Source organism: Canis aureus, chromosome 4 (assembly GCF_053574225.1).
Source record: "Canis aureus isolate CA01 chromosome 4, VMU_Caureus_v.1.0, whole genome shotgun sequence".
Lineage (NCBI taxonomy): Eukaryota > Metazoa > Chordata > Mammalia > Carnivora > Canidae > Canis > Canis aureus.
Window position 1 is genome coordinate 24,834,725 of NC_135614.1, and position 13,876 is coordinate 24,848,600.

A 13,876-nucleotide genomic window follows, 5' to 3' on the forward strand; every position below is an offset into this window, starting at 1 on the left:
TCTCATGCATGCGTTGGCCCCCATCTCGCCCTCAGACCTCCTCTCAGGCCATTCTCCTTCTTGCTAGTATGCTCCAACCACAACAGCCCCCTTTCAGTTCATCACATGTGCTAGACCTTTGTGTTTTCTGTTGGTTATGGACTCAATGTATCACCCCAACCCCCAAACTTATACATTAAAGCCCTAACCCCCAGTGGGGCCATATTAGAAGGGGGACCTCTAAGCAAATAAACAAGGTTAAATGAGGTCTTCGGGGTGAGGCTCTGAACTGACAGGATTAGTGTCCTTATAAGAAGACAGAAACATCATTCTGTGGTGTTTTGTTGTAGCAGCCCAAGCAGACTAATATACTGCCTCAGAGTTTTGAACGTATTCTATTTCCTTCTTTCTGGAGCCCCTCTTCCCTCTTCCTCATTTTCTTCTTTTTTTCTCTTTCTCTACTTCCTTACTTCTCATTCTAATATGTCCTCCACTCTAATAAAACAGCTCCCAAAGATCATCAATTATTACCATTCTACCAAAAAGCCAATAGCTGTTTATCATCTTACTTTACTGGACCCTCTTTGTCCCCTGTTACCATTATTTCGTTGGCTTCAATTGTACTAGTTTTTATAACCATTTCCTTCCTGTGCTGTTTAAATGTTAATGTTCCACTTGATTTTGTCTTTGGCCAAAGAAGTACAGTTCTTTTCTGTATAATACTCTTCTTAGGCAATCTCATAGGTTCCTATGGCTTTAACTTGAATAGTGTGTTGATGATTTCCAAACTTATCTGACTCATCTGAAGTAGATCTGAATATCCAAGTACCTGCTAATCATCTCTAACTGGATACTCCACAGGTATCTTAAATCAAGATATCTATAGTTAAACTCTTCCTCAGTAAATCAGTCTCTTTTTAATTTCTCTCCAGATAGACTTTCTGGAATTTTTTTTTATTTTTTAAAGTTTTATTTATTTATTTATGAGATACACACACACACACACACACACACACACACACAGAGGCAGAGACACAGGCAGAGGGAGAAGCAGACTCCATGCAGGGAGCCCGATGTGGGACTTGATCCCGGGACTCCAGGATCACGCCCTGGGCCCAAGGCAGGTGCTACACCACTGAGCCACCCAGGCGTTCCAGGAATTTTTTTTTTTTTTTTAATAAGTTCTAGGCCCAATGTGGGGCTTCAACTCACAACCCTGAATCCAAGAGTTGCATTCTCAACTGACAGAGCCAGACAGACACCCCGTTTAATTTCTCAATCTTAGTTCCTGGTGCCACCTTTTGTCTGAAAAAGAAACTTAAGGGCTTTTTCTGGACTCTCCCTTCTTCCTCGTCCACTACTCTTTTTTTTTTTTTTTTCCAAGTATCAGGGATGATTAGCTATCATCTTTGCTTCATGACACTCTCATTATGTTAGTACCTTTACAATACAGCCATATCTTCCCGTGGTTCCTTTTCTTCCTATAAATGAAGATACCTACCTTTCCCTCTTTGAAGTGTTTCTTGAGCTGCTTCTGCATGGCAGTCAACTTCTTAGACTGCACTCCACTGTAGGCCAGCAGCATGCCACCGAACTGCCGCTCAGTAATTTTCCCATCCACAGGGTCATGGCGTTCGAACTGGGGAGGGAAAACAGTGTTCTTGAGGTCAAATGCAAAGTATTTTGACATGAAATGAGGAATGATCAACTGTGTTGGATGACAGAAAATAGCTGATGGCCACCAAGGCTGTATTTTTGAACTATAATTCTCACCAAGATTTGAAAAAATCAATCAGGAACAGAAGATCTGGGGTGTTATCCCAGCTTTGTCACTATTTATGACTTCAAGAAAGTCACCCGGCTACTCTGGGCCTCAATATCCTCCTGCATAAAACAGAGCTGCTGTAATACTTCATACCTTACAGTGCAGGAGCATCCTTGTGGGGATAAAAACAATGTTAAAACTCCATTCCAATTCATGAGTAATGTTATTGGTAATAAGTGCTCTCTGAATCATCTATGTACCTGCTACTCAGAGGTAATTCAAAAGCTAATTATCACACTCTGCCAGTACTTATTATAATCAACAAAGGAATGACAAAGGAGGGTGATTCTCCCTTAGAACTCAAACTAGGGAAAACCATCTATCTGTCACAGACTTAGGAGACTGGCTGCTAGTTAAGGAGCAGATGGGACCAGATTGAAGGAATGTAGCAAACATTGACACTCAAATCCCCCTGCCCTCTGGGAAATAAGTGCACTCTCCCAGGAAATGGTAGAGGACACTGCCAAAAGCTTACTGAGTTCTCTAACAGGAAGACCAGGAGGACGAGCACTGAATGCTAGAGGTGAGGGAGGGCTATGCAGAAGTTCCTCATTATGGTAAGGAGGTGCTCTCAGACAGTGGGGAATATGCCAAAAACTAGAAGTTAATGACGGATGTTTGTGGAAGTCACAGACACAAAACTCCTAAACAACTTTCACAAAACCTGCAATTATGTATGTGCTGGTAGAAATGAATGGGAATGGGAACATGATAAATCGAAACTTAGAAGGAATGGCCAAAAGTGGTCTTCCAACTGCCCAAAACGTCCCCATAAAACCTCAGTTTGCCTGATTTATTAAAAAAAAGAAAAGAAAATCCTAACACACAAAATTAAAACTGAAAAATTGTAAAAAAAAAAAAAAAGACAAGTTATATACAACAAAAAATATAGACACTGAAGATGAATTCAGTTTAGAATTTTATGTTATGACCCTAAATCTCAAGAAATGTAAGATTTGACAGGGGTAGGCGGAGGAAGAGTCAGAGAGAGAGGGAGAGAATCTTAAGCGGGCTCTATGCCTAGTGTGGAGCCCAACGGGACTTGATCTCACAACCCTGAGATCACGACCTGAGCCAAAATCAAGAGTCAGACACTTAACCAACTGATACAGCCAGGTACCCCAAGAAATGGAAGATTTTTAAGAAAATCTTAAATCCCCCTTAACTGAGTCAAAAAGTAGAAAATCTGAGTAGGCTAATTGCCATTAAAACAACTCTGAAAAAAGCTAATTATTATAAATTTGATCAACTGTACATTTGTAAAGTCTTATCAGTTCCTCTGTCTGTACTTAATATTGTTATATACTCATACTTTTAAGGATTTCAAAGAAAAGTAACACATTTTTAGGTTTTCCCCAAAATGGTCATCAAATGCTAGGACATCAATAGAGCTTGAAAAGTGCCTTAATTAAATATGTTTATTTACCACAAAACTACTGAAAATTCATTAAATATACTTAAATATGCAGATGGAAAAGTTAAGTATAAAGGACCTCTAGCTAATTTCAATAATATTAGAAAATGAAGATTTTCATTTAAAAATGGAGACAGAAAAAAAAATGGAGACAGGAAGGAGCGCCCGGGTGGCTCAGTCAGCTGACTCTTGGTTTCAGCTCGTGTCATGATCTCAGAGTTGTGAGATTGAGCCCCATGTGGGCTCCATGGTGGGTATAGAGCCTGCTTGGAATTCTTTTTCTCTCCCTCTCCCTCTGCCCCTCCTTATCACCTAAAAAATTGGAGACAGGAAAGTTATTATAGTGCCAGCTGCAGTGTTAATGATACTTACATATGTATAAATAACAAAATGGCTAAAGATGGGGCCAGAAACCAATTAGAAAACAAAACAATTTGAAGATGGTAAAATATCCCCATAGTTTTATTGGAAAATAACAATTACCAGGAAATTTTAAGATTCTTACATGGCAGGGCATAATCCTGTTCTCATAGGAGGGGTGTAGAAAGACATAAGACATTGCTAAGTAAGGTCATGTCGACAAACATTTCCTGAATGTCTACTAGTTCTCTAGCACTGTTAGTCACTGTGGAGTAAAGAAGGAGATGATATTGTCCTCCAGAACTTCACTAGCACCTAGTAGGGAGATAAGACTTACATATGGGACAAAATAAGGAAGTATGTAGCTAAGAGTGAAATACTCTTTCAATTCTTATCTCCTCAGTTAGTATGGTTTACTTGACTTATACATACACCTTCGCTAGTGGGAACAGGACACAAGAGCTACATTTTAACATCAGCAACCATTTACTGAGCATGTACTATGGGCCAGGAACTTCCCCCATATATCCCTTCATTTAATCACTTAACAACACTATGGAGTAGATGTTATCAGCTCCGTTTTACAAATGAGAAAACCAAGGCAACCATGTGGCAGAGTTGGGATTCAAACTCAGCTCTGTCTGCATCCACAGACTGTATCTCAATATCACACTATTTCCTCCTTCTAACCAACGGTACATATTCATCCTATGGGACAGCACTGCAATGTTTTGGACAAACTAACAGGACTATTGGGCTTAGTCATATTTATTTTTTTAAAAATATTTTATTTATTTGACAGAGAGAGAGAATGCAAGCAGGTGGAACAGCAGGCAGAGGGACAGAGAGAAGCAGGTTCCCTGCTGAGCAGGGAGTCCAACGTGGGGCTCCATCCTAGGACCCCAGGATTATGACCTGAGCCAAAGGCAGCTGTTTAACCAACTGAGCCACCCAGGTGCCCCGGGCTTAATCGTATTTAAAACTATTGGAAACCGTCCTTGAAGCAAAACTTCAAAACTATTTCCAAAGAAATCAACATTGTCAATATTAAGGCCTCTTTTTTTAAATTCAACTACTCAATATTTCATTTTTGCTACCCTATCACTTCTAAAGAGCTGATTAGTTTTTTTGATTAATGTTTGACAATATCAAAAGTTTTCAGGATTCTAATTAAGTTTGAATTATGGTTCAATGTCCCTTCTTGAAATGAAACGGACGACTGACAACATTTTTGCAAATGGGAATACTTTCTGTAATGTTTACATCAGATCTTCAGGGAAAGGTGGTCCCTGGGCAGAAGCTGGAGATGCACAGATCACCTAGGGGCTTTAAGAGGCAAGGGAAACAAAGTGGTGGTCCCTGCTCCCTCAGGCAGGCCTTCACAATTTTGGGTGCTCATTTTCTCTTTCTCTGGGAGATTTCACAACCATGGAGAAATTTCATATATCTGAGTTAGATGAATTTGAAGCTTTATCCTACATGAGAGATTCAAGGGTGAAATATTTCTTGTTTATAGTGTTGGCAGCAGCAGCAGCTTGCTCCAGGCTTGGGAAAGGCCCGTCTTAGTCTGCTCTCCACAGGAGCAGAAAGCCTCACCTCTGTGATTTTTTTCAAAGGCAATTTCCAGTAGAAATTTCCAAGTGACAATTCTAATGCTCAAATTAATATTTTTATTAATGTTCTTTTGAGAACTCAGACATGACTTTGGACAACGGGTTCTATTATTGTTATTATTTTTATGGGGTTGGAACCTCAAAGGGCCTAAAAACTCTAAAACTCAGCTCCATGAAGTATGAAAACTCAGCTCCATGAAATATGAAAGCTCCATGAAGCTTCAGAGCTACTACCTCCTCTGTAATTTTATTTCAGAGAGCACTTCTCCTTTTAGGTTTTAAGGCTCCTCTGAGTCAAGGCTGCCTTGTATCTGGGATCTTAACACAACTGGAGGAGGTGGGAGAGAGTGGCTTCTTTTTACATACAAAACGGCAAATGGAAACTGGCTTGAACTAACGTGCTATTCACAACTTTTATTAGCTGAAGACCTCCTAGGCTGAGGCTAGGGAGCTTCAAGGGCAATTTCTCAAGGATATTCACTGGGGCTACATTTTCACGGGCTACAGCTAGACATCACACAGCTCTTGGGATGAAGTGTGTAACATAAGCCTATAAAATACTGTGGGTGCAAGTCCTGGAGCACGGGGTGCACGTAATCCCCCAGGTCATGAGACCGTCTTTTGGGAAAGACATAGGTTATTACAAAATTATCATAATGTAGAGATCTTCCAATTGTGTATTTGGAAGCAATTCAAATGACTAGCTTCCATTTCACTTAAATCCTCTTATGTTCCACTTCAATGACAAGAAATTCCAATCTATTTGCTCTTGTGGCACAGAATTGTGTGCATTCCAGCACACCACTGACCATTTGCATTGCTTTTCTTGTCTAGGAAGAGAGCTGAACAGCCTAGTATTTTCTCTTCTGTAGCCACTGCCACTTTCTCAAATGGATACAAGCTGTTGGCTCCCTGTTGTTCCCCAGGGGGTTGCAAAGAAGGGCCAGGGAAGTGGAGCCAAAAAACTGTCCATGAGATTTTTCCTGGCTTTCTTTCCATATTATGTCTCTTGCTCCCACCCCTGCCCCTTGTTGAGAGAAAGAATAGCCTTTTGGAAGGACAGATGGTCTATATATCTAGATGAAATGATTTAAGGAATATGGGAAGCAGAAAGAGAAAAAAATATGTATTATGAACAAAAGCCAAAAACAAGATTTAAAAAGTCACAAAAGGGAAAGGAAATCAGTATCTGCAAATGGATCTTGATTTATTACAGACTTTCGATGTTAGTCTATCTCAACAAATGTAAACTTCAATCTTATTCTCTTTTATACAGTAATCTTTCAGGAGATTTTATTTATCCTCTAGAGTAAATCCTGCCCCTATACAAGTATTTCAGAGTGATAATTTTCATGATAGGCTTTTTCTAGTTTCTGAACTGCACAATGCAACTAATACAGAGTAATCTTAAACCACTGAGCTGAACACATCTATGTTTTTCAACATATTTGTCTTTTGATCTTTTTTTTTTTTTTTTTTTTTTTTTAAGTAATCTCTATGCCCAACATGGGGCTTGAACTCATGACCTTGAGATCAAGAGTCACATGCTCTACTGACTGGAGCCAGCCAGGGGCCCCAAGTATTTGTCTTTTGGATCTTCATCATGCCGCTGCTACTCCTACCAGGAGTCTCAGAACAACTGTCTGTTATGCCTACCAAAAGGAAAAACAGTGACAGGCCATGTTCTCTCTACTGCAAACACACTCAGTGAGCATGACACACACATGTCATAGTTTGAATGGGAAATCTGTTTCTGTAGTTGGTAGGGAACTTCAGAGAGCCCCAGGTCAAATTGTCCAGAGCCTGAGTTTCCTTGATCATTAAATATAAACTGCATCTTCACTGTCAACACTAATATTGTCTTTTGGCTAACTGGCAAGCTGAGGAAGAAGCCCACAATTTGGAATGGAGGCAACATGGTTCAGTGTGCTCAGTGAGGGCCAAAATAATCCTCAGAGTCTAGGACCATGAGATTATAGATTACTAAACTGCTGAACTTTTCTACTTCAAAACCAAGGGTACTTTCCATTTTAAAACTATTCTTAAGTCCAAGGTGGTGACCAAATGAAGAGACTACACGGCATGAATATCAGTCATATAGTTAGACCAGAAGAAGGCTAATTTCTCAGTCTGATAGTCAAAACCAGGACGATAACCAGACTGATACATAAACTTATTACAGGATAGTAAAAATCAGAGTGTACTTGACCGAGGGTGTCAGGGGAAAACATTTTAGATCTGGAACAAGGAGTTTCAAGGTAGGGTAAGTTTTGGTTTCATTCTGTGAAAGGTAACATATTAAAGTGACTACGAACAAGGACTTTAGAATCAGCAAGGTTGAGTTCAAATTCTGGCTTGACCCTATACTTGCTGCTGTGACTTTAGCTAAGTGGCTTACTCCCTCTAAGGCTTCAAAATCTTCCCACCAAAAAAACAAAAACAACAACAACAAAAAAAAAACGGAGAGAATATTCACAACCTCAAAGTGTTGGAAGGTTTAAATGAGGTAATATATACAACGAAATTAGCACAGACTTTGCTGCATAGTTAGCATTCATTAAATGTAGCAATTAATATTTTTATCACCATGATATCCCTGTCCAGGAAGCTAAAAGCCTCAATTGGTTATTTTGTTCTTGGTAGGTATTAACTAAGTTCAATTACTATTTCTCACTGCTCTTCTCATAATTGTGTTTGGTCAGTCTCTGATCATGGAAAATTACTTTCACATTTGGAAAGCTGAAAAATTAAATGCAACAAATTTTATTCTTTAAAACACATTAGAATGATTTCAAGATTAGACTACTGACAGTTGGCTGAAGCAGAACACTACGTAAATCCTATATCCTGGCCATCTATTGTCAGGAAACATGCGTAAAGGATGTGCCTGATAAATATGTACTGAAGGAGTACAGACAAAACACCAGAAAATTAATTCACAGCACTGTCCTATTGAGAGGATTTCCATTTCTCCTCTCCACTGCCGCCATGACAGTGTTTTCTGTAAGAACACTCTCGAGAATGTCATTCATTACTGCTAATCAGTAATCTATTTGAATGATTATTACCACCTGGCAGGTGCTGTCTTGGGAACTTACCTTATGTAATCCTCACAACACTATATAACAGGTACTGTTATTATTCTATTTTTATAGGCAAGAAAACATAGAATTTAAATTACTTGCCTGCACAGTGAATCTGGGGGGAAATTTCCCTCTGGTCTCAATCAGCACAGTTGATTTGCTCTTATCTTAAAAGCACCATGAATCATCTTTCCCTTTTTATCCTGGTTACTGGAAACTTAGAATAAAATTTGTGGCCTACCTCTAATAAGAACAGGAGACTTTATAATTTATATTGGTCATAATAATCTTACTCTTGGCTTTTTCTTACCTTCTTCCTTTAACTTTCATTTCTCAGCAAGTTTTAATTAACTTTTGTCTCACTGAATGTATTTTTTAAGGCCTTTTAAAGTTCTTTCTTGGGGTGCCTGGCTGGCTCAGGTGGTAGAGCATGAAACTCTCGATCTCAGGGTTTTGAGTCTGAGTCTCGCATTGAATGTAGAGATTTAAAAAATAAAATTGTAAAAAAAAGAAATCCTTTCTTGAATAGGGCAAGATATAAATATCTTGATATTTATATATAATCTTGATCAAACAGTGTTGGATATCTAGATTGTTTCACTCTGGGGTCACAATAAATACCACCATTGAGATAAACTTTTTCTGCACTTATTTTTTCATTGTTTTTGGATTGATCTCTAAAAATAGAATCATTGGGGATCCCTGGGTGGCTCAGTGGTTTGGCGCCTGCCTTCGGCCCAGGGCGTGATCCTGGGGTCCTGGGATCGAGTCCCGCATCGGGCTCCCTGCATGGAGCCTGCTTCTCCTTTGTCTGTGTCTCTGCCTCTCTGTGTCTCTCATGAATAAATAAATAAAATCTTTAAAAAAACAATAAAAATAAAAATAGAATCATGAAGACTCTATAAGCTCTTTGAAATTATGAATATTTGATATATACAAAATAATTTACATAACAGACAAGTTATGAAGCATAATAATAATAAAAACACCATGAACCTTCCAGTTAACTTGAGAGAGGAAGAATTAGCACAATGGTGGAAGCTCATCTCCTACTCTCCTGTAAGAGGTAACTACCCTCTGGATTTTTCTATTGCCTTGTTCTTTTTTTAGTTTATAACATGTTTGTGTCCCTAACCAATTTGTTATTTCTGTTTGCTTTTGCACTTCATAAAATGGTATCATACTGATTACATTCTTTCATAATTAGTTTTTTTAAGTGTTACATGTATGTTTTTCAGTGTTATATTTCTAAGATTTATTGATGTTGACACATTTATGTGTACTTTTTTTGGTTTTACTGTTATAGATTTCTGCTGTTTGAAAGTACCACCATCAGTTTTCCTATAAATGGATATCTGAGTTATTGTCAGCTTTTTTTGCTATTACGAATAATGCTATCATGAACATTCTTCTATTAGTGTCTGTGAAACAGGAATAAGAATTCCTAGTCCAGGGATCCCTGGGTGGCGCAGCGGTTTGGCGCCTGCCTTTGGCCCAGGGCGCGATCTTGGAGACCCGGGATCGAATCCCACATCAGGTTCCCGGTGCTTGGAGCCTGCTTCTCCCTCTGCCTATGTCTCTGCCTCTCTCTCTCTCTCTGTGACTATCATAAATAAAAAAAAAAATAAAAAAAAAAAAAAATTAAAAAAAAAAAAAAAGAATTCCTAGTCCAGGGTATGTATTTAGAAATGGAACTGCTGGCTTATGAATATTCAATTATTATAATATTTATTTTATTATCTTTATATTTTACATATTATATTTTATATATTATTTTGATCATATATTTTTGGTCTCTATGTATTACATATTACAAAATATATTTTATATATTATTATTTATTATAAAATATCAGAAGAATCTCCAATGCTTTTATTAGCTATGTATAAGAGTTCCCCTAGCTTCTCATCTTCAGCACTTGGTATTGTCAGACTTTTTATTTTTTGCCAATTTAGTTTGTCTAAAAGTGGTAGGTATAAACTCTTTAATGTTCTTGGTTCATATTACCAAATTAATTTCCAGGAAGCTATATCAATTTATAGTCCCAGTAGTACATGAGAATACATATTTCTTAGTACGTTTGACAATATCAGGTATGATAATAAAAAAAAATTGTTGCTGGGGGGAAAAATGGTAACTTATTTGTTTTCTTAAAGATTTTACTTATTTATTTGAGAGAGTAAGAGAGAGCACAAGTAGGGGAAAGGGCAGAGGGAGAGAATATCCAAGCAGATTCCCACTGAGCAAGGAGCCCCACTCTGGGCTTGATCTCACGGGCCATGAGATTAGGGCCCAAGCCAAACTCAAGAGTTGGATGCTCAATCAACTGAGCCACCCAGATACTTCAAATGGTAACTTATGTTAATGAATATTTCTTTGATTACTAGTGAGGCTGACCATTTTTCTAATGTGTACTGGTCATTTCTATATCTTCCTTTTAATTTTTTATGTTCTTTGGCTATTTTTTTTAGTAGAAATGCTCATATTTGTCTCATTAATTTATAAGATTAAAAATATTTGCTCTTTTAAAATATAGTTTTAAGTTTGCTTTATGAACATAAGTTTTATTATTTTTTTAATGCATACAAGCTTTAAATCTTCGTTACAGTGAAATGCATGGACCTTTTTCTTTATGAATTGTTTCACTGGCTTTTATCCAGCAATTCTTCCCTTGTGAGATAAGAGGCTAAGCATCAATTTATGGTTTCTTCTTTAAAAAAACAAAACAAAACGGGAACTTGGGTGGCACAGTAAGTTGAGTGTCTGACTCTTGGTTTTGGTTCACGTTGTGATGTAGGGTGATGAGATCAGGGTCATGAGATTAAGACCCACGTTGGGCTCTGTTCAGCATGGAGCCTGCTTGAGATTGTCCCCCTCTCTCCCTCTGCCCTCCAGCTCATACTCTTGCTTTCTCTCTTTCAAATGAATAAATCTTAAGGAAAAAAGAAAGAAAACAAAATATTAAAATAGATTTCTCAATACCACACAAAATGATTAAATCCTCAGAACAAAAAAGGAGATTATCAGCTAAGTGTTTTAATTTTTTTTAATTTTTATTTATTTATGATAGAGAGAGAGAGAGAGAGAGGCAGAGACACAGGCAGAGGGAGAAGCAGGCTCCATGTACCAGGAGCCCGACGTGGGATTCGATCCCAGGTCTCCAGGATTGCGCCCTGGGCCAAAGGCAGGCGCCAAACCGCTGCGCCACCCAGGGATCCCCGCTAAGTTTGTTTTAAAAAGTCCTCCAGTTTGCTGACTTTGTAACTAGCCTGAATGTTTGGGAATTTAGACTAACATGGGGTCATTTAAACTGAATAATCTCAAGTTAATTCAGTCCAGTTAACTTCCTTTTTTGTTTTGTTTTGTTTAAAGGTATATGACCAAATATTTTATTTTAAAGATTTTATTTATTTATTTGAGAGGGGAGAAAGAGAGAGGAAGCATGAGTTGGAGGAGGAGCAGAGAAAAAGGGAGAAGAAGACTCCCTACTAAGCAGGGACCCCAAGATCATGACCTGATCTGAAGGTAGATACTTAACTGACTGAGCTACCCAGGCACCCTGGTATATAACCAAATACTGAGCAAAGGAGAAAGCAAGGGGAAAAAAAAACATAGTTTAGCTCCAAAGAAAAGAAAGTATAAAAGGGCTAGTACACTTGTTTGAAAAAATTCCTTAGGTTGTTAGAGAATAATCCATGCTCTATCATTCATAATAGCAAACATTTATATAGTACTTGTTATGTGCCAGGTCCTGTTCTAAGTGTTTCCCATATATTAACTCACATGGCATTTTGAATTACACAAAATTCATGTGGTTATTTTTCCCTAAGACTTTGATTAATATGAACAAGTCAGACTCTGGCAAAATTAAGTGCTATTTAATATTCCAATCAATCTATGAAGTTAATGTTTCCACATAGAATTGCTTCATAGGATTAGTCGGAAGTTATTTTTCCCTTTAAGATAACTCTTTCAGCAAGCAGATCTTATCATATCCAATTTCTGCTTTCAATAACCATTTTATTCTAATTCACAGCAACAGAAAAAAATCTGTCTTGTGTTAATATATTCCTTTGAGAGTTGAGGCTCAGCATTATTCAGAGTTCAAGGACATTCTTCTTTTCATATGAGATCACAAGAGTTTTGGAGACAGACTATGACTGTTGGAAAAAAATATAAAAGCTCCAATTTTAGGAGATAAGAACCAAGGACTAATTGTAATAGGAAAGCAAAGTGCTGTTTCCTTTCACTGCATGTCAGTGTTTTCCTGTTTGTTTTCCTCTGACTTCATCATTTCTGTAGATAGCTCTCTGGGATCTACTGTACTGAAAAATACAACGTTTTCCCATACTGTTTTTGTCCTAGCATTGCTGACAGCATGTCAGCATTCATAAAAGAGTTGAAGATTTAGCTTGTTCATTACTTGACACTTAATGACCACTCTACAAGGCGTGATGTGCTGACTTTACCTAAAGGTGTGGCAAACTGTGGAAGGCAGCAGCCAGTGTGAAAAGCTCTTAAAAAATAATGATGACAGATAAGATATACAATTTACTTTGGCCTTGGTGTATTCACAGTGGATCATTTCCTCATCATAGTGAGTGACTGAATAAAGAAAAATAAGTCTCAGGGAAATACTAGCAAACCAAATCTAGCAACATATAAAAAGGGTTATACAATATAACTAAGTGGAATTTATCCCATAAATGAAAAGGTAGTTTAACACCTGAAAATTAATTAATGTAATATATCATATCAATAGAATAAAGATTAAAAAGTTACAAGATCCAAAAAGAAAAAAAAAGGAAAAGTGAAAAAATTAAAAACCAAATCAAATACCTTTTAATACCAATCTTGGGGATAGAGGCACCAATTTCTTCATGTTACCATTTTTACACAAGAATATGGGTAATTTTCTCCCATTATTATAATGGGAGAAAACTCTCTAAGTCAGTAGGCAGTAATCACTGGCAAATGGTCAGAATATCAAAACTTGCATAACAGAGGAAAGGAGGATATTAATTTTTAGTGGGCCCCAGCATGACGTAAATTAGCCATCAACTCACTAAAATATGCAACATGTCCTCCAAGCTGTGATGATCATGTGCCTAATGCTTTTTCATAGTGATAAAATATAAACACAAAAGCCTTTCCATAGCAAGGGGAATCCGATCAATTTCAGACCTTTTGTATCCCAAAGGAAACTTTCATCAGCTGTGAAAGGACTTGGAATCCTGCATGGCTCCAGAGAAAGGCTTGTTTTATGCTCAGCATTTGGGTTTTTCTTTAAAAAATTTTTAAAAATCATTCATTAGAGAGAGACACAGAGAACATAAGCAGGGGGAGAGGCCAAGGGAGAGGGAGAAGCTGACTCCCCACCAAGCCCGGACTGGAAATTAATCCCAGGACCCTGAAATCATGACCTGAGTCAAAATCAGACGCCCAACTATCTGAGCCACCCAGGTGCCTGTGGGTTTTTCTTTGTTATTTTCCCTGCCTGGGATGTTGTTCTCCTTCTTATCTGGCAACACAAACCCTATCTTCCAATGAACTTAATGTCTCTTTATGGTTCTACTGATTATTCCAAAACACACTCAACTTT

The 13,876-nt window shown here is 37.8% G+C and overlaps 1 protein-coding gene across 11 annotated transcripts in view; it reads right to left on the reverse strand.

Moving 5' to 3' along the window:
- Positions 1 to 13,876, reverse strand: part of MICU1 (mitochondrial calcium uptake 1) — a 248,921-nt gene that overhangs the window by 39,492 nt on the left and 195,553 nt on the right. For all 11 annotated transcript variants that reach the window (XR_013377818.1, XM_077894920.1, XM_077894916.1 and 8 more), the window contains one exon: positions 1,481 to 1,618. Coding sequence is in view for 10 of the 11 variants with exons in the window: in XM_077894920.1 (XP_077751046.1) it covers positions 1,481 to 1,618 (138 nt within the window). In the remaining variant the exon portion in view is untranslated. The remainder of the gene's footprint in view (positions 1 to 1,480; positions 1,619 to 13,876) is intronic.